The 27566-nt window shown below is 39.7% G+C and overlaps 2 protein-coding genes across 3 annotated transcripts; both read left to right on the top strand.

Annotated features, from left to right (window-relative positions):
- Positions 1-1281: 1281 nt before the first annotated feature.
- LOC106729206 (zinc finger protein 709-like) lies at positions 1282-12119 on the top strand. 2 transcript variants are annotated; one of them, XM_032465550.1, is made up of 5 exons: positions 1282-1593; positions 2126-3767; positions 9605-9731; positions 9936-9996; positions 10389-12119. In XM_032465550.1, exons 3-5 carry the CDS (start codon positions 9698-9700, stop codon positions 11941-11943), a joined length of 1650 nt encoding a protein of 549 aa, XP_032321441.1. In that variant the 5' UTR covers positions 1282-1593; positions 2126-3767; positions 9605-9697; the 3' UTR covers positions 11944-12119. The 2 variants fall into 2 exon arrangements, with proteins under 2 accessions (XP_032321441.1, XP_032321440.1); XM_032465549.1 differs by lacking the exon at positions 2126-3767.
- A 4114-nt stretch (positions 12120-16233) lies between these two features.
- LOC102507952 (zinc finger protein 709-like) lies at positions 16234-25113 on the top strand. The gene is made up of 5 exons (XM_032465548.1): positions 16234-16374; positions 20591-20722; positions 21565-21701; positions 21917-21977; positions 24084-25113. The coding sequence occupies exon 5, from the start codon at positions 24088-24090 to the stop codon at positions 24985-24987; it is 900 nt and encodes a 299-aa protein (XP_032321439.1). The 5' UTR covers positions 16234-16374; positions 20591-20722; positions 21565-21701; positions 21917-21977; positions 24084-24087; the 3' UTR covers positions 24988-25113.
- Positions 25114-27566: the final 2453 nt, after the last annotated feature.

Here is a 27566-nt window from a genome sequence, read left to right as displayed (position 1 = left end):
TTGTTGTCAAACCCAAGTCCATGTGCCTGACGCACAGTGAGGCCAAGCAAACCAAAACACTGGAGTCTGGAGCACAGAGAGGTTAATTGCATGGGCCAAGTAAGGAGAATGGGCAGCTCCCGCTCAAAAGACCAGAACTCCCCAGTGGTTTTCAGGGCAAAGTTTCTAAAGGCAACATTTGTGGTGAGAGTTGCAGGGTGTATGACTTTCTTCTGATTGGTTGGTGGTGAAGTAACTGGAATCTCAATCATCAACCTTCTGGTTCTGATTGGCCTGGGGTCTCAGCATGTAGTCATCCTCTCCCCCTGGGTGGGGTCTTAGTTTCTGCATTAACAACTGGAAGATATGCATCAGATTGTTACATATATACCTTGAGGAGGAACTAGATACTCTGTTTTATCTCTGAACTATTGTTTCTTGATTGCTTTTCCTTTGTTTCTGCATTCCCTCACTTCTCTAATTAGTTCCTACTCATGTATATCTTGCTCTTGGAAAGGTTTAGGAGACTAAAGTATTTTTCTACAAACGAGAAACGGGGAACACGGAAAGTCTTTTGTATCCCGGAGAGTCATGCAGGGTCTTGCTCAGTTTCAAATCCTCTCAAACCCTGCCAATGCTTTATTAACCACATTTATGTAACATTCTAAACCTTCTGTCGTAATTTAACATACTCCACAGCATCTTCCCCAAGAGCAGATTGCATTTCAAGAAACAAGTTTCTTTGCTCATCCATAAGAAGCAACTGTTCATCTTTTAAAGTTTCATCATGAGATTTCAGCAATTCAGTCACATCTTTAGGCTCCACTTCTAATTCTAACTCTCTTGCTATTTCCACCACATCTGCAATTACTTCCTCCACTGAAGTCCTGAATCCCTCAAAGTCATCCATGAGGACTGGCAGCATCTTCCAAATTCCTGTTAACGCTGATCCTTTGGCCTCTTCCCATGAATCATGAATGTTCTTAATGACATTTAAAATGGTGAATCCTTTTCAGACGTTTTCAATTTTCTTTGAACAGATCCATCAGTTCACATTTGAAGTGTCTGCATTTCTTAACAAGAAGCACAGTTCCATGACTGGCCGCATAGCCTCACATCAAGCCCTTGACCCCCTAGGACATAAGATAGTCTTGTTTCAGGCAGATCTGGCCTGGGCCATCCTCTTAACTATACTTGCTCTTAACTATACTGTGAAACTGAATTAGAAATCCCTGTGCACGAGGAGCTGCGGAAGACAATCCCAGGCCAGGAAAAAGTTCTGTTACAAACCAAAGTGGCAGGCGGGGACAGGTCCCATATCCTACCTGCGGAAAGTGGCTCTGCTGAGCCAGGCTTGCTCCTGAAGGTTGTCATTCAGCCACCAGAGGGGCGGGTATTGGAATCTGTCCAATCAGGAGGCCGCTGAGGCAGGTGGGTGGGGCGAGGCGCCGAGCCAGCGTGGACGTCCTTTCTCCTTCCCGCCGCGCTCGCGGTTCGTGTTGCTTACCCTTCGGGGTCCGTGGTTGCTCCTCCGTATCTTCTGTGGCGCCCTGAGCTGCCCTTGTCGTTGGAGTCGAGGGAAGGACGCAGAAAGACCTAGGAAACCTCGCAATGGTGAGTGTGAGAGGGAGACGTGGCGGAGAGACTGACTGGTCGGAACCGCCTGGAGCCGGCCTCCTCATGGTCAACTCCGGAGCCTGCAGACCCGAGTCCCCCAGGGGGCGACGCTCAGACCTCAGTCCCATCGGGTTCGCAGCCTGGGGGCCGAGCCAGCAGCCTGAATCCCGGGCGTCCTGTCCGATCACTGCGGGTGGCGTCTTCCCCTCGACTCCGGAGCCTCTCCGGGCAGCTCTGCGCGCGCAGCGCGCTGTCTCTGCCAGATTGTGCGGTGACCTCCGGAGGGTCATTAGGAGACAATTGTGTTTACTGTAGCAATGGGACGAACTATAACGTCCCTTATCCCTTCAGTTTGAAAAAGGGTTTTCATTTTTTATGGATTGCAATTTTATAATCATTACTGTTTAAAGGATCAGATCTTGTGGTTGTGTCCTTTGTAGATAAGTTTAAATTAAACTCATAAGGAAGAAAAATAACTTAAGACTCCCTGCCCGCATATCCTCCTTCACGCCTCTGCTCTTAACTCCAGCCACACACTGTTACAGAAGAATTAGCCCGGCGGGAAGCGACAGAAGGCACTCACTCGGAGGATCAGAAAAGACTGGTTTATTCCGCACCGGTGCTGGCTCAGCGGAGTCACCTCCAAAGGCTGAGCACCCGGCTCGGGGTCTGATTGTCTTTTATACATGTCAAGCTTCCAGGTATTGTGTATTCAAAGCGGGGCTAGGAGCAGTAAGTTTTCCTCTTTCCCACTGCTGGGGGATGCAAGCAAAGCAAGCATAAGGGGTTTGTCCCTTCTTGATTTCCTTTGTCACCTCAAATAACCAGTTTTGATTACTACTTCATTATCCCTTTAGTGTTTCCTTACATAAAAACAAGCCACTGGGAATGTCTGATTTTCTTACAGTTTTTGTTATTGCAACGATTATTTGGGATCCACATGTTTGATGTCTGACTGCTGAAAGTTAAGCCTCGCCCCTCCCTTTCCCCCTAGTGCTTCTTACCTGGACAGGCTGATAAGAAAGCCCGGAGGCTCCTGCTTCGTGAGCGGCTGCTGCTGGGGCGCGTTTCCTGTGTGCTGTGCTGCCCTGAGTTGTGTTGTTGACCCCTCCGAGCCTGGGTTCTGTATATGGAGGACCCAGAGTTGGCAGTTTCTGTTAATTCCTTGTACTCTGGGAGCAGGAGTTTGAGAAGGGGGCCCTCCTCCAAGTAGTCCTGGGTGGATGTCTCAGCTGGAACCTATGTGCGTTTACAGTGAAGGGGTAACTGAGGCTGGGTTTGCCCAGACAATGCTGGGGGGGGGGGAGCGGGGAGCACGATTATACCCTGTGAATGAGGTGAACCCAAAAGATAGTACTTTAAAAAAAGCAATTATTTCAGGGAATGTGAAAGAGAATAGGTGGTGAGATTGCAGAAGGATCACCAAAACTTTTAAGTAACTCTGAGGCTGTTGTCCCTGCATCTGTTGCAACAAAGATCCTTATGCTCTGGGTTAGGGTGGACAACACCCACAGTCCCAATTTGGCACAGCAAAGGGATTAGTTCCAACCCAACTTAAGCTCAAGGTCCTTAAATTCTATAAAGCAATCGATGTCATGAAGCATCCTCTCACCCTGCAGGCAGGGATTGGAGGCTGTCTGGACAAGGGTGTTAATTTATCCATAGGCTTCTGATGCAAGGCACTGCCCCAGGCCCCATGGTAATATGCCATTAAAGCTGTGGTTATCCCCATGTGCTGGGTTCTCTAGAAAATAGAGACCTCTCCTAAGCACTGATCCTATGGAGGTGCTGTCATGGCTCTGGCCCTGGAGAAGGCAGCCCAGCAGCTCAGCTTGGCTACTGATACCTGCTTGTGATGTGGAGCCACACCTTGGCCCTTTGGCCCAAGCCTCTCGTTGGAGAGATGATGTTTCTTTCTTCAGTCCTTTGAGAGATGCTGTGGTGCTGGAGGAGGCACCCTTCTCCAACACCTTGGTTCCCTGGGTAGCTGCTTGGCATTAACTGAACGCACAGCTCTGGGGACTGCATAGACTACGGATGACAACACACCCTGGTACCTGATGGAGCTCAGTGGAGAGTTACTGCCCTTCACCCCTTAATTGGGACATTCTTGATGAAGAAGTAACCCTGGGAGTCACCACACCTAATGAAAACTCAGGCAGTCCACAGGGGTGAGCTGTACTGCTCTGTTTTCATCTTTTATATACACATACAGAGAGAGAGAGGTGGGGGGGACCAGCTTTAAAAATTTTTTTTTTATTGAAGTCTAGTCAGTTTACAATGTTGTGTCAATTTCTGGTATACAGAATGTTTTGGTCATAATATACATACATATATTCCTTTTCATATTCTTTTTCACTATAGGTTACTGCAAGATATTGAATATAGTTTCTTGTGCTAGACAGTAGAAACTTGTTGTGTATCTATTTTATATATAGTAGTTGGTATCTGCAAATTCCCCAATTTATCCCTTCCCACCCCCTTCCCCCCCCCATGGTAACCATAGTTTGTTTTCTGTCTATGAATCTGTTTCTGTTTTGTAAATAAATTCATTTGGGTCTTTTATTATTTTTTTTAAGATTCTACAGGTGAGTGATAATCATATGGTATTTTTCTTTCTCTTTCTGGCTTACTTCACTTAGAATGACAATCTCCAGGTCCATCCATGTTGTTGCAAATGGCTGAATAATATTTCATTCTTTTTTATGGCTGAATAATATTCCATTGTATATATACCACAACTCCTTTATCCACTCATCTGTTGATGGACATTTAGGTTGTTTCCCTGTCTTGGCTATTGTAAATAGTGCTGTTGTGAACATTGGGGTGCATGTATCTTCTCGAATTAGCATTCCCCCCCAGATACATGCCCAGGAGTGGGATTGCTGGATCATATGGTAATAGACTTCAGCTTTTTTATAGCAGTCTTAGGTTTACAGAAAAATGGATCAGAAATTATAGAGAGTTCTCACAAAACCCATCTCCATCCACACAGCATTCACAATTTTTAAAATCTTGTATGACATGTCCATTTGTTCCAATTGCTGAACCATTACTGATGATTAAAGTGCAGAGAGTACATTAACTTGGACTTTTTTTATTGTATGATATGATGTGTGTATAATGTATAGGTTTGGGAAATATATAAAAATGTCTATCATTTATGCACATGTAGTGAATTTTAATTCCCTCAAAATCCTCTGTGCTTCACCTATTGATTCATCTCTTTCTCCAACCCCCAAATCCTTCAAAACCAAAGATCTTTTTATTGTCTCATGTTTTTGCCTTTTCCAGAAAATCATATACAATATATCATTCATATAGCCTTCTTTTACTTAGCAATATGCTTTCAAGCTTCCTCCACATGTTTTCATGGCTTGATAAACTCATTTTTTTTATCACTGAATAGTATTTCATCATATGGATATACCACTGATTATGTTTATTGGGCCCTTGAAAGATATCTTTCTTAACTCTAACTCTTGCCAATTATGAATAAAGCCCCTATAGCTATTTTTGTACAGGTTTTCTGGGAACATAAGATTTCAACTCATTTGGACAAATAGCAAGGAGTGTGATTGTTGGATCTTACTATACATAGTAAGAATAAATATATATATATATTTTTTTAAAGAAAGCCACTGTCTTGCATTGTTGGGGTACCAAGTTCCTTTCCCCTCAAGCACTGAATGAGGATTATATTCACATCTCCACCAAAATTTGGTGCTCTGAGAGTTTTGAAATTTAGCCTTTGATAAATGTGTAGTGATACCTCATTGTGTTGTATTTTCCATTTCCTACTGACATTTGATGTTAAGTGTATTTTCCTGTAGCCTGGTTCTTTTTGGTATATCTTCTTTGGGGAGCTGTTTGTTCAGATCTTTTGCCCATTTTTAATTAGGTTGTTTTCTTTCTTACGGTTAAAGTTTTAGGAGTTCTTTGGATATGCTGGATACCAGTCATTTACCAGACAAGTGTTTTGCTAAGATTTTCTCCTACTCTCTGACTTGTCTTTTCATTCTCTTAACGCTGTCTTTCTCAGAGCAGGGGTTTTTTCATTTCCAAGAAGTGAAATTCTATTTTATTTTTTCTTTTCCAGACCTTGCATTTGGTGTTATCTTTGAAAATTCATCATTAAACCCAAAGTCACCTACATTTCCTTCTATGTTATTTTCTAGGAGTTTATTACTTTTGCATTTTATATTTAAATCTGTGATAATTTTTGTGAAATATATAAGACCTGTGTCTACATTTCTTGTGTGTCTATGTGTGTGCAGGTGTTTTATGTGGATATCCATTAATTGCAGCACTATTTGTTTAATAAAAGATTTCCTTTTCATTTGAATTGTCTTTCCTTCTTTGTCTAAGATCAGTTGAGTATATTTGTGCGGGTCTATGGGAAAGCAATTGGTTAACCTTCAGTCTTAGTCTCTTATTAATTCCAGGAATTATCTCTATTGTTATGGATTCTTCCAGATGTGTCACAGGGAGACTCATGTTATACAAACAAATGTTACCACTTTAGCTACAGGACTCATGAAGATATCCTTTCTAAAGAAGTGAAAGTTCCCTCTATTACTAGTTTTTTTTCTTAAGTGGATGTTGGATTTTATCAAATCCTTTTTAGTTTTCATTTTCCCCTCTGTTCCTTTCTGATATTAGTACTTTGTCTTCCCTCTATTTTTAGTTATCTTGACTAGATATTTGTCAGTGTTATTAATCTTGTCAAAGAACCAGAGTTAAATTTTTTCTCCTTTGATATCTCACAATTATGTTCATTTTTTCTTATTTACATTAGTTCTTTTGTTCTGCGTATTTACATTTTATATGCTCTTCTTTTTTATTGCTTCCTAAGGTAGATGCTTACATTAAGGTTTATACTTGATGTTTTTCCAGTGTACTTGTTTGATGGCATAAATTTCCCTCTACACACTGCTTTTGCTGCATCCCATATCCTTTGATACATTGTGTTTTCATTTCATTTCATTGAAATAAATTTTACTTTTTGATCTTACGTACTATTTAGAAATGTGTTGTGGAGTCTCCACCTAACGGGGTGTTTTCCTACTCTCTTGCTGTGACCGATTTCTAGATTAATGCCTGTGAGGTCTAAGAGCATAGTCTGTATGATTTTTGTTCTTCCAGATTTATGAAGGTATGTTTTACATCCCAGAATGTGTTCTGTCTTAGTGAATATTCCATGTGAACTTGTGAAGAATGTGTGTAGATTCCTTGTTGCATAAAGCATTACATAGACCACAGTTAAATCGAGTTGTTTCACAGTGCTTGTTCAGTTCAGCTGTCTTTCCTGATCTTCTGCCTGCTGAAATGTACAGCTCGTGAGAAGGGAATGTGACTGTCTGCAGCTATAGGTGTGGATTCATGTATTTCTCCTTGCATTATTTGTGGTCTTGCTTTATGTATTTTGCCCCATTGTTGTTATGCACGTACACATGAAGGATTGTTATGCCTTCTTGGATCTTTTTGTCATTCTGTAAAGCCCCTTTATCTCTTGAGTTTTCCTTGGTCTGAAATCTCCATTGTCTGAAATTCACACATCCCTGGCAGCTTTCTTTTGATTAGTTTCGGCATGGTGCATTTTTCTCTGTCCTTTTACCTTTCATCTGTCTGTGTCTTCATATGTAAAAAGGAGTTTTCATAGACGAAATAGAATTACAATTTTTACAATCTCATACTATTATATTTGTCTTTCATTTGTATTGAGAGCATTGGTGATTGAAATAGTGATTCATACAGTGGGATTAATATCTATCACACCTTCTATTGTTTCTATTGGTTGCCCTTGTTTAGTCTTTCTTTTGTCTTCCCCCTTTTTTTCTGCCTTCTCTGGCTTTAACTGAGCATTTACCTGAGTCTTCAGTTTATCCTCTCTTAGCCTATCAATTACACATTAAGAAAAAAAAAAACCTTTTTAGTGGCTGCCCTTGAGTTTTCAGTTTACATTTAGAACTAACCCACATCCTCTGTCAAGTAACACTATATCTCTTCAGTGGTTGTGTGGTTACCTCATACTACACTGTCCCAATTCCCCCAATTCTATCCCTTTTTACATGGATGTCATTTATTTCACTTATCCACAAAATTATCATTACCAATGTTATTTTGCTAATATTATTTTACACAAAGTGACACGTGTTACATGTGATAATTTAAAAGATGTTTATCTTTATTTATTCCTCTTATAACCCACCATCATCTGTATTCTTTCTTATGAATTTTGCAAGTTTCTTTCAAAGTTGGTTGACTAATGACAAATTCCCTGAATTTTTGTCACAGAACGTCCGTATTTCTTCTTTATTATTAAGGATAATTGTGCTTTATATATAATTCTGAGCATGGTTTTTTAATTACCTTTAAGTATTTCAATCCACTGCATTCTTGTTTGTTTTCTGAAAAAAAAGTCTGATTTAATTCAATTTGTTTTTCCAAAACTGAGGTCTGTTTCCTTCTTTGGTTTCTTAAAATATATTCTTTTTGCCCTTGATTTTTCTCTAGTTTTAATATGATATACTTTGGTCTCCATTTTCAGCATTTTCATGTTAGTGTTCACTGAGATTCGTGGATTTACAGTTGTTGTCTATCATTAAATTTAGGAAAACCTCAGTGCTTTTTTTCTTGTGTCATCTTTTTCTTTCTTTCCCTTCAGTTATTTTCATTACGTGTGTTTCAAATCTTGTGCTAAGGAAGGTTATGCCAGGGTTCATGGATATTGTGTTGTATCTTTTTTGTTCCTTTTGTCCATGCATTAGACTCTAGTGAAACTTTTTTTTTTCTTTTTAGTACAGGCCTTAAGAACAGAATATTTGGGGCATATTTCAAAAAGTCTTTATTTTCTCTTTTCCAGTTTTGGAGACATCACTTTGCCCTTTGCAGTCAGTGGTCTCATGGCTCTAGGAAGACCTGTTTATTTCAAGTTTTTTTCATTCTCTTCTTTGAGATCAAGAATCACGGCTTGTAAATTCATAAATTCCAGACTAGATGTTGGCCCGGCAGCAGCTAGAGTGGCTGCTCAGGAAACACAACATCCTGAAATTGCAGAATTGAGACTTTATGTTGTTTTGGAGGAAACCACTGATGCAAACTTTACATATTGCATAATCATGGACAAATTCACCATCAAATCACATGGACTCCAGTGAACTCCCTTGCAAGGTGTAGCTCTTAACCTGTTCCTCAAGGGAACAGGGTTTGACCAACCAGAAAGAGCTATTCTGGCACAGTGTCTCACTATGTTTTCTAAACTTTGACTGGAAGAAACCCTGAGGCACAAGAGTGTAGGGATTTTGTGATCTAAGTTGTTACTCCTTTTTCCTCGGGTCTGAGCTCTAAGTTTAAATAACTTTCTAGCTGCATAAAATTACCTATATAAAGAAAGGAAGAAAAGAGTCTGTGATAATTATTATACAACTTAAAATCAGTGCTTCCCCAGAATATTTATATTCAGTCAGGTGCATCTGATTCCTTCTAAAGAGCTGGAGGACTTTGGAACAATGTGTTCAGCTGGGCTTTAAAAATTTGATTTCTACAGGCCCCGTGGCCTCTCATGTTTGGTGATAAGAATGTGGGGGGGAGCTTTCAGTTCTTCTCAGGAAACTCGTTCACTAAAAACTCATGCAGACTTGACCCTCTGCCTCATGGAGTGCTGTGAATGGTGGATAATAAGGAAGAAGATGAAAGAACTTTTCTCATACGAAATCATTGTTCTTAAAAGGATATCCGTTTCACTTGTATGGCATTTCTGTCGGTTCCTAACAATCTCTGGGCTCTGCTGTTAATGAGGTATAAGGTATAATGTGATCACAGAAATAATGTATAATTAATTTCCATGTGCCCATGATGCTGTTAAATTTATGAGGAAGCATGGAGAGAGTTAAGTTTCTGATGACTGAGTCATACGGAGTCATGTGTAATCTTCCTGTAAGTGGAGTATAGATGTATAGTTCTGTCAGTCCCATGCATCTTACCCTACATATTTGGGATGTTTTAGGACTCACTGGCCACTGAGGATGTGGCTGTGAACTTCACCCTGGAGGAGTGGGCTTTATTGGATCCTTCACAAAAGAAACTCTACAGAGATGTGATGCAGGAAATCTTTTGGAACCTGACCTCAGTGGGTAAGAATGATGACTTTCCCTCACCTCCTCAATTAGAGAACAAATGCTTCGTGGTTACTGACACCATTCAAAGATGTGGAATTGGGGAAGGGAGGTTGTTGTTACATAAATTGAGCATGGTCACAGTTAACCATGTACATAGAATCAAATAATTTGTATTAATTTCTAGTATTTTTGAATAATTTTTCTGGGTCTGCATTTTAGGAAAAACATGGGAAGGTCATGACATTGGAGATCAGTACAAAAGCCAGGCGCAAAAACTAAGGTAAGTCACACTCAGAATAGAAAGCGTTGTCTCATGTGAGGCTCCTGGTAAATTATGAAATTTTAAAAACAAGCAAACGAAACAAACAGCTCTGTCTTCAAATTTAGTACTTCTTAGAAAATTCCTACCAAAAACATTTTCTTAAGTGTGACAAAAATATTAGGTGTTTGCAAAATAGGTTCACTTGCAAAGAGTATTTAATAAACTCTGTATTTGAATATCACTTTTTACTAGTAGAAAGGGTGAAGTCCCATTGCAGTGCACAGTATATTCACTTTCTAATAATTCACAGAAGGTGGAAAACCTATCCTATTCCTATAAATCATAATAAATACAATAAATGTAAGATCAATAAGAAAATCATTAAAAATGTGCTTCTCATTTTTTTATAGAAGTCACATGGTAGAGAGACTCTCTGAAAGTAAAGACAGTAGTCTATGTGGAGAAAACGTCAACCTCATTCCAACTCTCAATCTAAACAAGAAAACTCCTGGATTAAAACCATGGGAATGCAGTGCATGTGCAACAGTCTTCACGGATCAATCATCTCTTATTAAACACATGAGCTGTCACATTGAACATAAACCAGAAGAGTTTCAAAAATACGATGACAAGCTATATAAATGTAAGGAAGGTGGTAAAGCCTCTAATTATTTTACTTCCTTCCTAGTGCACAAAAGAAGTCACACTGGAGAGAAACTGTATGAATGTAAAACGTGCTCTAAAGCATTGAGTACTCTCAGTGCTTTTCGGAAACATGAAAGAACCCACACTGGAGAAAAACCATATAAGTGTAAGGAATGTGGGAAAGCCTTCACATGGCTCATAACCTTTCAGAAACACATGATTACACACACTGGAGATGGACCTTATAAATGTAAGGAATGTGAAAAGGTCTTCATTAGTTCCTATGCTCTTAAAGTGCACCAGAGAAGCCACACTGGAGAGAAACCCCATCAGTGTAAACAATGTGGCAAAGCCTTCAGGTATCACAGTTCTCTTCGAACGCATGAAAGGTCTCACACTGGAGAGAACCCCTATCAGTGTAAACAGTGTGGAAAAGCCTTTCGATGGAAACAAACCTTTCGAGCACATGAAAAGAGCCACAGAGGAGAGAAACCCTATGAATGTAAGCAGTGTGGCAAAGGCTTCGGTTATTTCAGTTCCTTCCGATTGCACGTGCTGCATCACACTGGAGTGAAACCGTATGCGTGTAAGACATGTTCTAAAGCACTGAGTAGTCCCCATTCGCTTCGAAATCATGAAAGGACCCACACTGGTGAAAAACCCTACGAGTGTAAGGAATGTGGAAAAGCCTTCACATGGTATCAAACCTTGCAAGATCACATGATAACACACACAAGAGATGGGCCTTATAAATGTAAAGAACGTGAGAAAGCCTTCATTAATCCCAGTTCTCTTAAAATACATGAAAGGAGTCACACTGGAGAGAGACCCTATCAATGTAAACAATGTGGAAAACGCTTTAGATCTAAAAAAGGTTTCCAACATCATGAAAGAAATCACACTGGAGAAAAACTGTATGAATGTAAGGAAAATGGGAAAGCATTGATTTTTACCAGTTCTCTTCAAACATGTGGACGCTCTCACACAGGAGAGAAACCGTATGTGTGTAAAACATGTTCTAAAGTGTTTAGTACTCCCAGACCTCTTCGGGATCGTGAAGGAACCCACACTGAAGAAAACTCCTGTGAGTGTAACATATGTGGGAAAGCCTTCAGTTTCACTTATGCTCCAGTGCATGAGAGAACTCACACTGGAGAGAAACCCTATGAGTGTCACGAATGTGGAAAAACCTACATTTGTCTCTCAAGCATTCGAAGGCACATGAGAGTGCACACTGGAGAGAAACTGTATAAATGTGAAGAATGTGGGAAAGCCTTCTCTTATCGCTTTGCTTTACGAAAGCATGAAAGGATTCACTAGATAAAACTTCTTGTTTGTAAACAGCCTGGGAAAGACTTCAATAGGCCCACATCGTTACATATGAAAACTCCCATGAAGAAGAAGTGTAAGTGTAACATGAGACAACTTGATGGAAAGTAATCCACGCCTTATGTTCCAGAAGACCTTCAATATGAAAGAGTTGTTTTAAAAGTTTATAAATATGTTGTGTTTATTAAGGATCTTAAAGTGCATCCTTGGGTGGTTGATTTCTGCTATTTTCAGGAATGAATATTAATGTGAGTTAAATCTGTCAGTTGTCTTTCAACAGTTGTACATATGGTTTAAAGGTAGTGATTTTTTTTGTTTAATCAAATAATGATTTTTTTTTCTCTTTCTGTTTTGAAGCCTGTTGGATCCATGGTTGAATTAAAGTGTAATTCTAATATGCAGTTAGGCTTAAATTTTTATAATATTCTATTTATTCTCAGATAAAGGGCCATAGAAAATAGCAGTTTGGTATTTGTTGGGATTTTCCTACTGGCCTTGGGTGGCATTTCCCAGATATTCTAATCTTTTATATATATGGTACCTTTTCTACTGAGAAAGATCATTTTTTGGAGGTGGTGGCTTTGGGGCCTTTTTCCATTTTCCTTTCTGTTTAGACACTTGGAATCCTTTTTTATGTATGACAAGGTTATCAGAGAGTACACTTTTATGTAAATTATGATTTTCCCATTTGCTTTTTGTCTTTCCTTCTGACTGGCATTTGGTGAATAGAATTTGAATTAAGAGGAGAGACTTGTGATAGAAGAAAGAAGTCTAGAGTTGCAGATATCTTGGGGGAGAGTATAGCTCAGTGGTAGAGCGCATGCTTAGCATACACAAGGTCCTGGGTTCAATCCTCAGTACCTCCATTTTAAAAATAAAAATAAATAAACCTAATTATCTACCTGCTCCCCCCAAAATACACTGAAAGAGTTGGAGATATCTTGTCTGTGAATAAGGTTAGGACCTAGATTTTTCCAGAATTCACCCCCTATGTGGTTCATGTTAGAATTCACAAAGAGTGCCCCTTGAGTTGGGTTGAAAAGCAGATGGGGAGGTGTTCTTCAGACTTTGAAGCCACCACACTGGGAGAAGGCAGATGCATAGGAGATTCAAGGACGCCATCTTCCAGCTTACTTTACAGGTTCAGTACTCTTGTAGTTAAGAGTATCCTCAACCCACCAACAAATGGTTGATTTCCATTTGCTTAGAGGTGTAGTTTTCCCCTGCTGTCTTCCCAACTTCCACATCAAAGATCTGTCTGAGATTGAATTTTTCTGTAAGGTTTCTTGTGTGCCCTCGGAAGGTAATTTGGAGTTTCATGGTTGGGAGTATTGCCTGATTACCCTCTTCTGTAGATTATATCTTTACATTACCCTCTTCTGTAGGCTATATCTTTACAATGTCTAATTTGTGTAGGAAACACCTTATGCCATTAATAGTGCTATTGAGTATGTTTTCCTGATTTACTGTGACGTTTACAATGGTGCAGCCAAAAAGAATGACACAGGAGCTTGTTTCTCTGCTGTAGTGTGTTGTGGCTGCCTTGACCCGGTCCTTCCATGTGGGAATCAGCACCTTCCACGTTCCACATATCAGGAAGATGCTGGGCGCTTTCTTTTACTTCTAGCTGAACATAATCCCTCTATGTTTACAATTGTATTTGATTGAATGTGATTAAAAGTACATGTATTTTTTTAAATATGTGAATTTTTTAAGTATGTGCATTTTTGTGAAGCAAAAGTTTCTATAGTTGTTTCAGAGAAATAGTTTATCAACTCTTTTTGAAGCTTACACATGCTAACAAGTATTGTGGTTTTCATTTCCTAAGAGAATATATTAAAATGCTCATTATAATTATGGATATTCAAATAAACCTTGCAGTTTTCTTCATTTATTCATTATATATTATGAGTCAGTATTATCATGGGCATACAAATCTGTCTTTCCCTCAGACAAATTTGATTTTTTATTCTTTTTTCATTGTAACTTTTGTCATGAAACTAATTTCTTATTCACTAGCCCTACCAAAAACTTATAGCAGATTTTTCAGCACCCTCACCAGTGACCCACAGGGTCGCACTGGTGGTCAAAGAGGGGATGCAATGAATTCTAATAAAAATGACTGCAGACTTTAAAGGGCTGTGAGGTATAAGAGTAATGCGCTGCTGAAATAGACTTCTTATAGGATTGTGGCTTTTGTTAGAGGATGTGGTTGCTATTTAAGCGAGCTAGACGTTTTTCTGTATTGAATGATGTGAGGAGATAAAGTTATCCTCTCATTGGTGATCATAGTTGTTGCTTGCTAGAAGGCAAAAACGATGATTTTTATCTTAATTATGTTACTTGTTTCACATGGCTTTTCAATTAATATTCAAATTCATGTAAATGAGATGTGGCATCATTGAGTCTATAAACCTCAGGCGTGAACTGTAATAAAGAAATCCTTTTTTTTTTTTTTTTTGATATTTGACTCCTAAGGCTTTAGGTACCTGCTCACTTGCCTGGACTACAATGGATAACTAAGTTAGGAAGGTTGACACATGCTCCTTTTCTTTTTGTGCCAGTGGGTAGGAGAGTCAAACCTTGAAATCCTGCAGCCTCCACTCCTATACACGTTAAAGGGCCAACCCATTTGCACAAGCCACCTGAACTAGCTTACCCTTACACTACCCTCCTTAGAAAGTACTCTTGAGTAATAAACATCTTTGATGCCCATGACAAAATCATGGCCTAATTCCCTTTTAGGTGAACTGTTAATCCTGCTCTGAAAAGAGCAATGATAAAACAGAAGGTAATGCATGGAAAATGGCTTTAGAGTGACAAACAGGTATTCAGGGTAGGGAATTTTCAGAAGTGAGGAAAGAAATTCAAATGCAGTGATCCAAGCATGATCATAGAAGAAAAACTTTGAAACTACTGACATGTTCACTAGCAGAGGAATGAATACGTGAAAACAATGTATAGTCTTATAAGGGAAACACAACTGAATGGATGGTTCCTGCTCTGATATGTAAAGATCTCTGAGTGATCACTGTTATCTTCACAACTAGGGAAAAAAAGTAAACAACCTGAAAGGCAACACCTATTCCTAGACACATGAGAGATTTGAGATTACATGACCAAACTGTGCTCCCAGAATCAGAGAAAATACAGAGAATTGTCCCTTACCTGGAGGTGAAACATCTGGAGCCCACAGCCTCCAGGAACACGTAAACTGGTGACTTGAATTTGCTAGAGGCAAGCTGTTTCATAGTTTTATAAGGAATTGCAAGGGACCTAAATAGCCCAATCATTCTTGAAAACAAAAAACAAAGTAGTAGGGCTAACATGTCTTGCTTTCAAAAACTTTAAGCAGAGGTACTCAAGGTAGTGTGGGACCTACACAAGGAGAGACATAACAGTTCTATGTACAGATTGAGATTTGAAAAATAAACTCCTACATTTAAGGCCAACTGATCTTTGATAAAGGTTCCGAAAATGGGGAAAGAATATTCTTTTCATAAATTGGTGCCGGGTGAACTGGATGGCCATATGTAAAAGAAAGAAGTTCTACTCACGTCACACCACATACAATAATCTGTTAGTAAGGAGGAAAGACGTAAACATAAGAAGGAAACTATAATAAACTTAGATAAAATATAGGAAAAAATTTCCTGAACTTGGATTTGGTGGAAGAAGTTGTTATATTGACATCGAGAGCAATTACACGGGGAAAAAAAATGGGTAATTTTAACTTCAACAAATTAATGACTTCTGTGCTTCAAAGGACACCATCCAGAAAGTGAAAACATCCTTTGAAATCCTTGCACATTGTTGCTAGGAATAGAAATTGCACTGTCGGCATGAAAAACAACATGGCAGTTCCTCAAAAAATTAGGTACCGAGTTACCATCTGATCTAGCAATCCTACTTCTGGGTAAATACTATAATTTACAGTGGTCTGAAAGTCTCAAGCCAAGCCCTTGACCCTCCTGTTTCAGGGTCACCTAGTCTGGGCCATCCTCGTGTGCTGTACTTACTTGATTCATTTGGCCATTCAATCAGCATTTCCCCGTGCTTCCGCGTTCATAAAGAACTGGGCGAAAAGAGCACAGGCAATCCAGGAAAAAATTCCGTTTAAATGCAAAAATCCATCGCGGAGTCTGCTCACCGCCCAGCAGCTAGGAATTGCTCCCCAGAGCCATCGGATCCTCCTGCCCTGCTGTCACTCAAGCGTGAGGGGCGTGGCCTTTCAAACTGTCCAATCAAGAACCCCGCTGGGGAAGGTGGGTGGGGAGACGCACTGCAGCGGCGCAGACGGCTCTACTCGCTCCCAATCTCGTGTCCGTAGCGGTCTCTGGCTGCTTTACCGCAGTGTCTCTCGCGCTGCGGTCTGCGGTGGTTGTGGGAGTCATAGGAGGGACTCAAGGAAACCTCGATATGGTGAGTGTGCTGCCCCTCGATGTGGAGACGGGTGGTGGGACCTGGGTTTGCGCGCAGTCGACTCTGGAGTCTGCGGACGCGAGCACGCGGGTGTCGCCGCCCGGACCTCAGTCCCCTCGGGTTTGCAACGGCGGGGCTGGTGGCCGGTCCCGTCAGCGCGCGCGGCGGCGACTTCGACCCCGGAGCCTCTCTGGGTAGCTCTGCGCCCGCAGTCCTACATCTCCCCAGAGTGTGTGTGACCGACCACAGGGCAGATCATCAGGGGACTGTCGTGACTAGGTCTCCGGGGATCGTGCGTGGGAGGGGCTGTGCTCTGTGGAGTCCACAGTGTCTCCTTTCTCCTCGGAGGGACTCGTTTTCTTCTGAGTTTTAAAAGTGTTTTTGTTTTTGGAGCAGGGTCTCAAATCCACAACTCCGTGCCCCCAGCCTAGCGCTTCCTAGGACTGGCAATAAATGCCTCAGTTTCCAGATCCCTCCCCACATTCTCAAAGCCAGCTTCCCCTCTCCGATTCCCAGCATCACCATCAACTATTTAAAATTTAAAATTGCTCAGTGAATATTGATACATTATTGTACATTAAAGTGTACAGTTTACAGATACATTAAAGTGTACAGTGTTAAAAGGTCTGTGGGTTTTGGCAAGTGTTTAATGACGTGTATCTTTCTTTTCATTTCTGTATCCTATAGGATAGTTTCATTTCCCTAAAAATTATTTATGCTCAACCTATTCATTAATTCTTCCCTCGAACCATCAAATCCTTCACAGAGATCTTTTCCTTGGCTCATAGTTTTGTCTTTTCCAGATTGTCATATACTTGGAATCATACAATGTGTAGCCTTGTGAGACTGGCTTCTTTCAGTTAGCAATAGACTTTTAAGTTTCTTCCGTATATTTTCATGGCATCATACCTCCTTTCCTTCTGTATCCTTCAACCTTGCTACACTCTTACTAATTCCAGGAGTTATCTCTATTGCGGATTCTTTCAGATATTTTACATAGACAGTCATGTCATGTAGAACAAAGACAGTTTTATTTCTTGCTTCCCAATCTGTGTATCTTTTATTTCCTTTTTTTTTTTTTCTTACTGCATTGACTAGCTCTTCCAGTACAATGTTGAATAGGAGCAGTGAGAGGAATCTTCTTGCTCTGTTCAGTAAAGCATCTAGTTTCCCACAACTAAGTACAGTATTAGCTACAGGTGTCATGTAAATGTTCTTCCTCAAAAAGAGTTCCCCTCTGTTACTAGTTTGTCATCATAAATGGATATTAGATGGTATCAAATCCTTTTTTTAGATGGCTGAGTAGAAATGTTGGTACCCAAGGCACCCCATTTGTGTCTGGCATCTGAAGTACGAACGTTGTCTAGGACTGAACTCTTCATGTATAGAGTGTGATGTATGTGAGTTAGTGTTAGAATTGAATTGACCTGTTGGACATCTGTTTGGTGGCGGACAGTTGGAGAAGTGGCATTGGAGCACCACATATTCGTTGTCAGGATGGGGGAAAATCTATTATCTTTAGAAATGCCCCACCTTTGAGAGCAGAAAATGCTAAAATGGACTCAGGTTGACTATTTCCCTACCCCCAGATCAACTAGGCTCTGGCCAAAGCCCAGTCAATTAAGCACTTGTGAAATAGATTGTTTTCAGGACAGTCTTTGGTAAAAGAAGAGACTATCCTGGTGTATTTTTAAAAGGCTACTTTTTTTGTCTCTGTTTCTAATTTGGAGACTGCAATTTACCCTGTGACCTCAATTCTCTGATGGAAGGGTTGTTGCTCTTAACTTGCTTGGCTTTTTTTTCTTCCGAGGACAAGTAGGTACTAGAAGGTGACTTCTAAACTCCTTTCGTACCAGACCATAGACAAGAAGTCTCCAACTCCTTTTTTGGGGTGTCTGACTGCTGATAGCTTTAAACCTTACATACTCTTTCATCTACTGGTGCCCACATCTGTACAGGGAGCTAAGAAAGCTTAAGTGTTCCTCCCTTTGGTTCTGGCAAGTGATTGAATTCACAGAAAGCCTTGTTCCTATACTTGAATTCTCACCCTGGCCCCTTCCGTAGGCTCCATTAAAAAACTTGGGCCAGGCCCCTTTCCTTGATGTCGCAAGGTATTTTTCACCTTCTCTAGAGGCTTGCTTTCCCTTTCCCAAATGTTTCCATCATAGAAGTAATAAACCTTTTCATGCTCTTCAGGCCCATATATGTTATCATCAGCACAGACACCTGAACTAAATCTCAGGCAAGGCTCCACCTGCCTGTACAGGAGACCATAGCAGTTATAGAACAGGTACCATCCTGCACTTTTTGCAGAACTCTTTGCTTTATTGTTCTGTTGATAAAACTTTCAGATCTTTTTAAAAAAAAATTTTATTGACGTGTAATTGATTTACAATGTTAGTTTCACGTGTATAGCAAAGTGATTCAGTTATACATATACATACATACATATATTCTTTTCAGATTCTTTTCCATTATATGTTACTATAAGAAATTGAATATAGTTCCCTGTGTTATACAGTATGTCCTTATTGTTTGTTGTATATATATAGTAGTGTGTGTCTGTTAATCCCTGGCTCCTAATTTATCCCTCCCTGTCCTTTTCCCTCTGGTAACCATAGTTTGTTTTCTATGTCCATGAGTCTAAAATCTTCAGATATTTTGATATTAGTATATGTCACCTGTATATTTGTCTCCAAGTCAACTACGCAATAAATTCTGTGGGCATTGTTGGAAAATTGCTGGGCTGTAAATAGTGATCAAGTTCAGACTCACAGGAAATAGCAGTGGAGTGTATGATTTGGTTGTTCCTCCATTTGTGCATAATATAATGATTTTTTTCTTCACAATGGTCTTCAACACTTGGGATTATTAAATTAAATAGTTTTTGTTCACTGTGAAATGGGATTTACTGGACATTTTAGTGCCCTATTACCCAGTTGCCAAGGTGATGGATTTTTTTTTCGTATGTTATCCTTTTCATATCTGTTAAATATGTTTTGCTTCTTTTTTCCATTTTAAAATTATATCTGTTCATTTTAACTCTGCCAAAGTAGCCCTTTTATGTTCTTATGTCTGTGTGCATTGCAGATGTTTTTCTTCCCTTTTTTATGTATCTTCTAACTACCTTAATTTTAATTTTTTTGGATTTGTCTCTGGCTTTATGGCTCATTCTTTTTCTTCTATGAGAGGTATTCTTTCTATTCTTCTATCAATAAAACATTAACATGTGACTTCTAAAAGTGGCCTAGTTTTATTTTTCACATTTGAATCTACAATGAGTTGGCTATTATGTATGGAATGAAGGGAAATATGATGTCTTTTTCCAATCGGATAACAGTTTATCCCTGCCTTATGTAGTCAAGTGTTCGTGATGTTTGTGAGTACTCTCCTGCGCTGTCCTTGAACAACTTTTTGTATTAAATGCTGGCCTATGGAAGACATTTTTCCTTTCCTTTGTTCTGTTTTTCTCTCTGCCAATACTCTCCTGTCTGAATTATCACAGAGCTGTGTTAGGTAGACTGCCATAGAAAACTTTGTCCATTTTTGGACATTCTTTCTTCCTATTATGTTTGGAGGAGTAGTTTTTATTGAGTCTTAAAAACTGTTTTAGGTATTTGTAAAATTTAATAAATACGTCATTTGGGAGAGGTGACATCTGAGTGACGCTGATTTCTTTCTAAGAACACATGCCCTCTTTACTTATTTCAGTCTACTTTGACATTACCCAATAATTTAAAAAATTTTTCCATGAGGGCCATTAAATATTTTGTAATAGTCTCATTTAGTATTGAATTAAGTTTGGTCTGGAGGAAGCCAGGAGCAAGCTTTCAAATGTTGTCCCTTGGTGTAATCCGATCGGATGGGCTCAGTTCTCCAAGTAACAGATTGTGAGTGTACACGTGTGTTGTTGTCTACCCAGGAAGGTCTGTAGAGACTCAGGGCCCAGAGTTGTTTTGGAGGGCTAATTGGGTAGGTACCATTGCTGAACATGAAACAAAATTACAGTCTCTCCAAAGGAAAATAGGAGCTTACCATATACCATATTGTTGGCATAAACATTTAGCACACTGAGGCACTTTTATCTCTAAGGTTGGTGAGTTTACTCTCAAAATCACAGATCCAAGATACTAGTGAAAGATGAAATCTGTGAGCAAGCATTTCTAAGGATAAGCAGTCCTGGGCCTGCTAATGTTCACTGTGTTTTGCACACTAGGTAGCTGGACTTTGTTACAAGCAAGTGCTACTGTTGCAGTAGAAAGAGCCAGTAGGGATGCCCTAGGCAGCTGCTCCTACTCCCTGGACCCACAACAAGAGAAGTGTTCCCACACTGATGTTGCTCTGCCAAGTAAGTGAATTCTAGCCTCAGAATGGGTGGATACGTGCCTTTTCTCTGTTCCCTCCACATGGACATCAGTGGGTAATTGATCTCTTTTAGGCACCAGCATTTAGGAAATTATGCCGCTGGGGGGTTCCTGTGGCTGGGGTGGGCTGTCATGGTGCTGTGCCTCACGTGGGAGCTCAGAAGAGAGAAGGGTGGCTGGTCAGGTATCACTTGCTGCTGAAATGAGAGAAAGGCTATTTTAGGTTTTTTTGAGTAAAGCACTGTTGAACTCGTTGTGTATTTTGTAAATTTGTGCAAATTCACCATGAAACCATTGTAGATTTTAATGAAGCCCTTGCAAATTCCAAGTCTTAACCTGTTCCACAGGGTCACCAAGGCCCAGGTTATAGTTTTATGATTCTGCGGAAAAGAGGTCTTCTGTGATCGTACCATTTCAGAATGGGTGACTGTGTCCTAAAAATCGTACAGAAGCCATCCTGAGGCCCCTGAACGTGGGGATTTAGTGGAGGTGTGACTTGTCACACTTTCCTCCTCATGCCTGGGCTCTAACTCTCAGCAACTTCCTAGTCCCATGAGATGGGGTAGAGAAAGAGAGGCAAATTGAGTACGTGGTAAAGATTATACAAATTTTAATCTGTTCTCCTCCACAAGAATATTTTTATTTAGCCAACTGGATCTGACCACTTCCATTGACCTGGAGGTGATTGTCACCACAGAGTAAGAGTCCCAATGACAAAATGTTTGGAGACCACAGAGTCATATGTGAACTTCCTGTGAGTTGAGTATAAATTGCCATTGCTCTTCCTCCTTCCCATCCTCCCACATACGTATTTGGGGTGTTTCAGGACTCAGTGACCTTTGAGGATGTGAGTGTGAAGTTCAGCACGGAGGAGTGGGCTTTGCTGGATCTATCCCAGAAGAAACTCTACAGAGATGTGATGCAGGAAACCTGCAGGAACCTGCAGGAACCTGACCTCAATAGGTAGGGATGACAACATTCTTACTTAATTACTTAGTCCGCTAGAGAACCAGTGTTTTTTGCTCATCAAATCTTTCAAGAGGTTGAATGTGGAAAGGGATTACATTGGTAAATAAATGAGGCAGGGTCACAGCTCATCATGGACCTGTCATGTAATAATTTTTCTATAATCTTTTGCAATTTATAATGATTTCTGTTGTTGTTGTTCTGCATTTTAGAAGAAAAGTTGAAAGACCCTGACATTGAAGATCAGTATGAAAATCATGGGACAAATCTAAGGTGAGCGACACTCACATAGGAAAGCAATTTCCCATGACAGGATGTTAGTATGCCATGACATTTTATTTATTTAAAGTATAGTTGATTTACAATGTTGTGTTAGTTTCAGGTGTACAGCAAAGTGATTCAGTGAGATAAATATAAATATCTCCATTCTTTTTCAGATCCTTTTCCATTATAGTTTATTACAAGATATTTAATATAATTCCATCTGCTATACAGTAGGTTCTCCTTGTATATTGTATATATAGGAGTAAGTATCTGTTAATCTCAAACTCCAAATTTATCCCTCCCCTCTCCTTTCTCCTTTGGTAACCCTAAGTTTGTTTTCTATGTCTGGGTCTGTTTCTGTTTTGCAAATAAATTCATTTGTATCATTTTTTTTAGATTCCACATATAAGTGGTATCATATATTTGTCTTTCTTAGTCTGACTTACTTCACTTAGTATGGTCATCTCTAGGTCCATCTGTGTTGCTGCAAATGGCATTATTTCATTCTTTTTATGGCTGAGTATTATTCCATTGTGTATATATACCATATCTTCTTTATCCAGTCATCTGTTGATGGACATTTTAGGTTGCTTCCATGTCTTGGCTATTGTAAATAGTGCTGCTATGAACTTTGGGGTGCATGTATCTTTTCAAATTCAAGTTTTCATCTTTTCTGGAGGCAGGCCCAGGAGTGGGATCGCTGGATCATCTGGTAACTCTATTTTCACTTTTTCATAGAACCTCCATACTGTTCTCTATAGTGGCTGCACCAAATTACATTTCCACCAACAGTGTAAGAGAGTTCCCTTTTCTCCACACCCTCTCCAGCATTTATTATTTGTAGACTTTTTGATAATGGCCATTCTGACTGGTGTTAGGTGGTACCTCATCGTGGTTTTGATTTGCATTTCTTTAATAATTAGTGATGTGGAGCATCTTTTTGTGTGCCTGTTGGCCATCTGTATGTCTTCTTTGGAGAAATGTCTATTTAGATCTTCTGCCCATTTTTTCATTGGGTTGTTTGGTCTTTGATACTGAGTTATATGAGCTGTTTGTATATTTTGGAAATTAATCCCTTGTCTGTGTTTTGTTGTTGGTTTCCTTTGCTGTGCAAGAGCTTTTAAGTTTAATTAGGTCCCATTTGTTTATGTTTGCTTATATTTCCATTACTGTAGGAGACAGATCCAAAGAAATACTGCTGCAATTCATGTCAAAGAATGTTCTGCCTATGTTTTCCTCCAGGAATTTTGGAGTATCTGGTCTTATATTTAGGTCTTTAATCCATTTTGAGTTTATTTTCAAATATGGTGTTACAGAATTTCCTAATTTCACTCTTTTACAGGTAGCTTGTCCAGTTTTCCCATCACCCCTTATTGAAGAGACTGTCTTTTCTCCATTGCATATTTTTGCCTCCGTTGTCACAGATTAATTGACCACAAGTACGTGGGTTTATTTCTGGGCTTTCTACCCTGTTCCACTGATCTGTGTGTCTGTTTTTGTTCCAGCACACACTGTGTTGATTATTGTAGCTTTGTCGTATTAGTATAGCCTGAAGTCAGGGATCCTGATTCCTCCAGCTGCATTCTTCTTTCTCAAGATTGTTTATGCTATGACATTTTAAAAGAAGGAAATAAATCAGCCCAGCCTTAAAATGAATGTGTCTTAGGGTTTTTCCATCAAATCCTTTTTCTCAGCTGTGTCCTTAATGTTGAGTGTTTGAAAAATAGTACACTTAAAGTCAGTGTTCAGAATCACCATTTGTGAATATCACTGTTTTGATCATTGCTCTGATTGTGCTCTCTTGTAGAGCTTTAGAATATTCAATTTCAATCAGGATGTGCAGAAAACTCACACTTTCTTTGAAAATGGTAAAAATTTCATTGTCATAACTGTTAATAAATATAATATAATTAATGAACAATTCATTAAAAATATGCTTCTTACTTTTTACAGTAGTTGTATGGTAGAGATACTTTGTAAAAATAAAGAAGGTAGTCAGTATGAGAAACCTTTAGCCAGATTTCAAATCATAATCAGAAAAAAATCAACTGGAATGAAACTATGTGAACTCACTGTGTTAGGACGTGTCTTCATGCATCATTTATCCTTTACTAGGCACATGACATCTCACAGTACACCCAACCCATATGAGTATCTGGGATATGAAGAGAAGCCATATAAATGCAAGGAATGTGGGAAAGGCTTCAAGCATCGTCAGTCCAGACATATGCATGAAAAGATTCACACTGGAGAGAAACCCTTTAATTGTAAGGAATGTGGGAAGGCCTTCAAGCTTCGCCAGTCCATTCAAAGGCATGAAAGGATTCACACTGGAGAGAAACCCTATGAATGTAAAAGATGTGGAAAAGCCTTCAGGTACCACCACAACTTTCAAAAACATGAACAAACTCACAATGGAGAAAAACCCTATAGATGTAAGCACTGTGGTAAAGCCCTCAGTTCTCTCAGATACTGTCGAATTCATGAAATAATGCACACTGGAGAAAAACCTTATAAATGTAAGCAATGTGGTAAAGCTTTCAATTGTCGCAGTTACTCTATAAAACATGAGAGAACTCATAGTGGATTGAAACCGTATGAATGTAAGCAATGTGGTAAACCCTTCAGCTGTGCCAGTTACATTCGAAGACATGAAAGGACACACACTGGAGAAAAGCCTTATGAATGTAAGGAGTGTGGTAAAGCTTTTAGTTGTTCAAGTTCCTTTCGAAAACATGAGAGAACCCATACCGGAGAGAAACCCTATGAATGTAAGCAATGTGGTAAAGCCTTCAGTTATTCCAGATCCTTTCGAAGCCATGAAAGGAGACACAGTGGAGAAAAACCCTATAAATGTAAAACTTGTGGTAAAGCTTTCACTTGTCCAAATTCCTGTCGAAAACATGAGAGAATTCATTCTGGACAGAAACCCTATGTATGTAAGGAATGTGGGAAAGCCTTCAGTTCTCTTACCAAATTTCAGACACATAATGAAGCAGACTGGAGATGGACCTTATGAATGTAAAGAGTGTGGGAAAGTCTTTGATTGTCCCAATTATTTTCATTGTCATGAAAGGACTCACAGTGGAGAAAAGCCGTATAAATGTAAGGAATGTGGTAAGGCCTTCAGGTTTCCTTGTTGTCGTCAAATACATGAAAGAAGCCATACTGGAGAGAGGCCCTGTGAATGTAGGCAGTTTGGTAAAGCCTTCACTTACCTCAGTTCCATTCAAAAACATGAAAGAAGTCATAGTGGAGAGAAACCCTATGAATGTAAGGAATGTGGAAAAGCCTTCATTTATCCCTCAAATGTCCAAAGACACATGATAACGCATACTGGTGATGGACCTTGCACATGTAAAGAGTGTGGGAAAGCCTTTAAGTGTCCCAGTTCATTATGAACACATGAGAACACTCACTCTGGAGAGAAGCCCTACCAATGCAGAACTTGTAGTAAAGCCTTCAGTTGTCCCAGTTACCTTCAAAACCATGAAAAAACTCATAATGGAGAATAGCACTATGAATATGAGGAATGTGTGGAGGCGTTTATTCTAGTTCATTCCAAATAGGTAAAAGAGCCTACGTTGGAGTTTGATAGCACAAGGGTTGGTTAGCAGTACTTGACAGGGGTGTTTCCAGTGAGGTTAAAGAGAGTTCTTCTGGAGGTGTCTTCAAATAAATGAAATCTCCATGTTGTAAGATGTGATCCTTAAGGTCTTCATTTCCTGAGGGTACCCTGTGAAAAGACTTTTTCCAAAACATGGTTACTTTTAATAGAAGCAGTTAAGCCTTTGCAACGTTGGAGTATCTCCCCTTTTATCAGTTGTCAGAAGAAGCTGTAGTCAAGTGCACTGTGTGTCCTGTGACTATGTCAAAGGGTGAGAGTTTATGAGGTCCAAGTGGGGTGGGTCTGAGATATGGAAGGACTAATGGCAATGCTTCTGGCCAAGGTATTTGTAGGGCCTCTACAAATTCTGCCAATCGAGTCTTAATTGCCATTCGTGCATTTGACTAAACCAGAGGATTGAGGGTCAGCCTGGTGATAGTGTTGTAAAACCAGTCATACAGCAGAGACTTGGCAAACACCTGGCCAGTAAAGCGGGTTCCCTGATCACTGTGAAATTTGAGAGGAGTTCCCTGGTAGGCATGATCTTTCCAAAAAGGACTTTAGCCACCGCAAGGGAGGGCTTCAGTCCAGTGTCTAAGCCTACAGACCATGATGACTAAAACGTGTTTCTATCCATTAGACCGAGGAAGTTGAGTGAAATCATTTGGCAGACCTCACATGGCCCATTAGGCAGTTGTAAATGTTCGGGAGCAGTACAGACAGGCTTCCCTGGGCTATATTTTGTGGCTTTGTTAATGTTTCTCCAGCAATACTGATTTATGAAGGACATCATTTCATCAGTTGACCAGTGGTTTAGTGCATGTATGCTGGTGAGGAGTGGGAATTTTAGAATCTCTGGTAGGACTGGGTTGGTATTTGACCCAAACAAGAACCTTCTCTTTTTATCAGACCAAAAGTTACTGAATTTCTAATCTTGTTTTTCCTTTTCTGAGGCCAATTGTTGGACCTCTCCAGCCCATTTTCCTAAATAATTTGGGCAAATATCCCTTTGGTTATGACAGAGGTTTGGCTGCTGTAGATCCCTTTAAGTGCAGCATTCCTTGCAGAAGTATCAGCAAGATGATTTCTCCCACCTTCCAGAGAATCAAGTTAAAAATGCTTATTAGGAAGATGCAGAACTCTTTTTCAGGAGTTGATTTGCTCCACTCCTGAAATAAGTTGATTTGCAGACAACTAATGACATTTTATTTTTCAACATCCTATCTGATAAATGTGATCAGACAATTTGGTTTTTTTTTTCTTTAAATTAAGTTCCTTTTTTTGATGTAAAAAAATGTTTAGGAATCTTAATAATAGCTAAAGTGGCAAGTGGAAGTATTGCCTGAACATGGGGGCCATTTTAAACTTTATTTCCACTGGAAGGAAATTGGCTGGAGCACCGCTTGTAACTGAAGAGAGTCTTTTAGCCTTTTGTGGTAGGGGTACCCACACAAGGTGGCAAATTTGCAAAAAACAACAAAAATGGGCTCAGGTAAAACTTGTAAACAAGGAATATGTTGCCATCAGAATGTGAAAAAACCATTTAGATGTTGCAGGTGCTGGTGGGGGCAGGGGGGAACAATAGCTATTTCTTTATGGTGTCTGGGAAGGAGGGGGCCTCAGCTTGTCAAATGATTTCCAGAAATTTAACAAAGTTGTCAGTTGACTCATTATATGCATGGCCCTATCCAAAAGAACCCCGTGGGAGTTTGCTCTCGCCTGCCCTGTGCAGTGACTGCTCTAAGTCCTTCTCAGTGGGAATCAGCACCTTCCTCATACCAGGCAGACTCCAGATTATTTCCTTCCAGCTGAGTGTAATCCCTGAATATGTTTTCCACTATGTCTGATTGTATGTGATTAGAAGTGTTGTGCTTTTTTTTCTCTAATGAGTGCTTTTGTAGTTTTTTTCTTAGAAATTTTTTTTTTTACCATTTTCCAAGCACTGTATGCTAAGAAATATTACTGTGTTTTTCATGTCCTGAGAGTATATA

Source organism: Camelus ferus, chromosome 22 (genome assembly GCF_009834535.1).
Source record: "Camelus ferus isolate YT-003-E chromosome 22, BCGSAC_Cfer_1.0, whole genome shotgun sequence".
In the NCBI taxonomy this organism is placed as follows: domain Eukaryota; kingdom Metazoa; phylum Chordata; class Mammalia; order Artiodactyla; family Camelidae; genus Camelus; species Camelus ferus.
The sequence above is the reverse complement of the archived record's forward strand: the minus strand, read 5'-3'. Positions and strand labels throughout refer to the sequence as shown.

What these genes read in the sequence shown, in the direction of transcription:
- LOC106729206 (XM_032465549.1), top strand. An exon ending in TTGGAACCTGACCTCAGTGG is followed by an intron (nt 9,732 to 9,935) that starts GTAAGAATGATG and finishes TCTGCATTTTAG; the next exon opens with GAAAAACATGGGAAGGTCAT. An exon ending in AGCCAGGCGCAAAAACTAAG is followed by an intron (nt 9,997 to 10,388) that starts GTAAGTCACACT and finishes ATTTTTTTATAG; the next exon opens with AAGTCACATGGTAGAGAGAC.
- LOC102507952 (XM_032465548.1), top strand. Translation starts at nt 24,088, where the DNA reads ATGACATCTCACAGTACACCCAACCCATATGAGTATCTGGGATATGAA.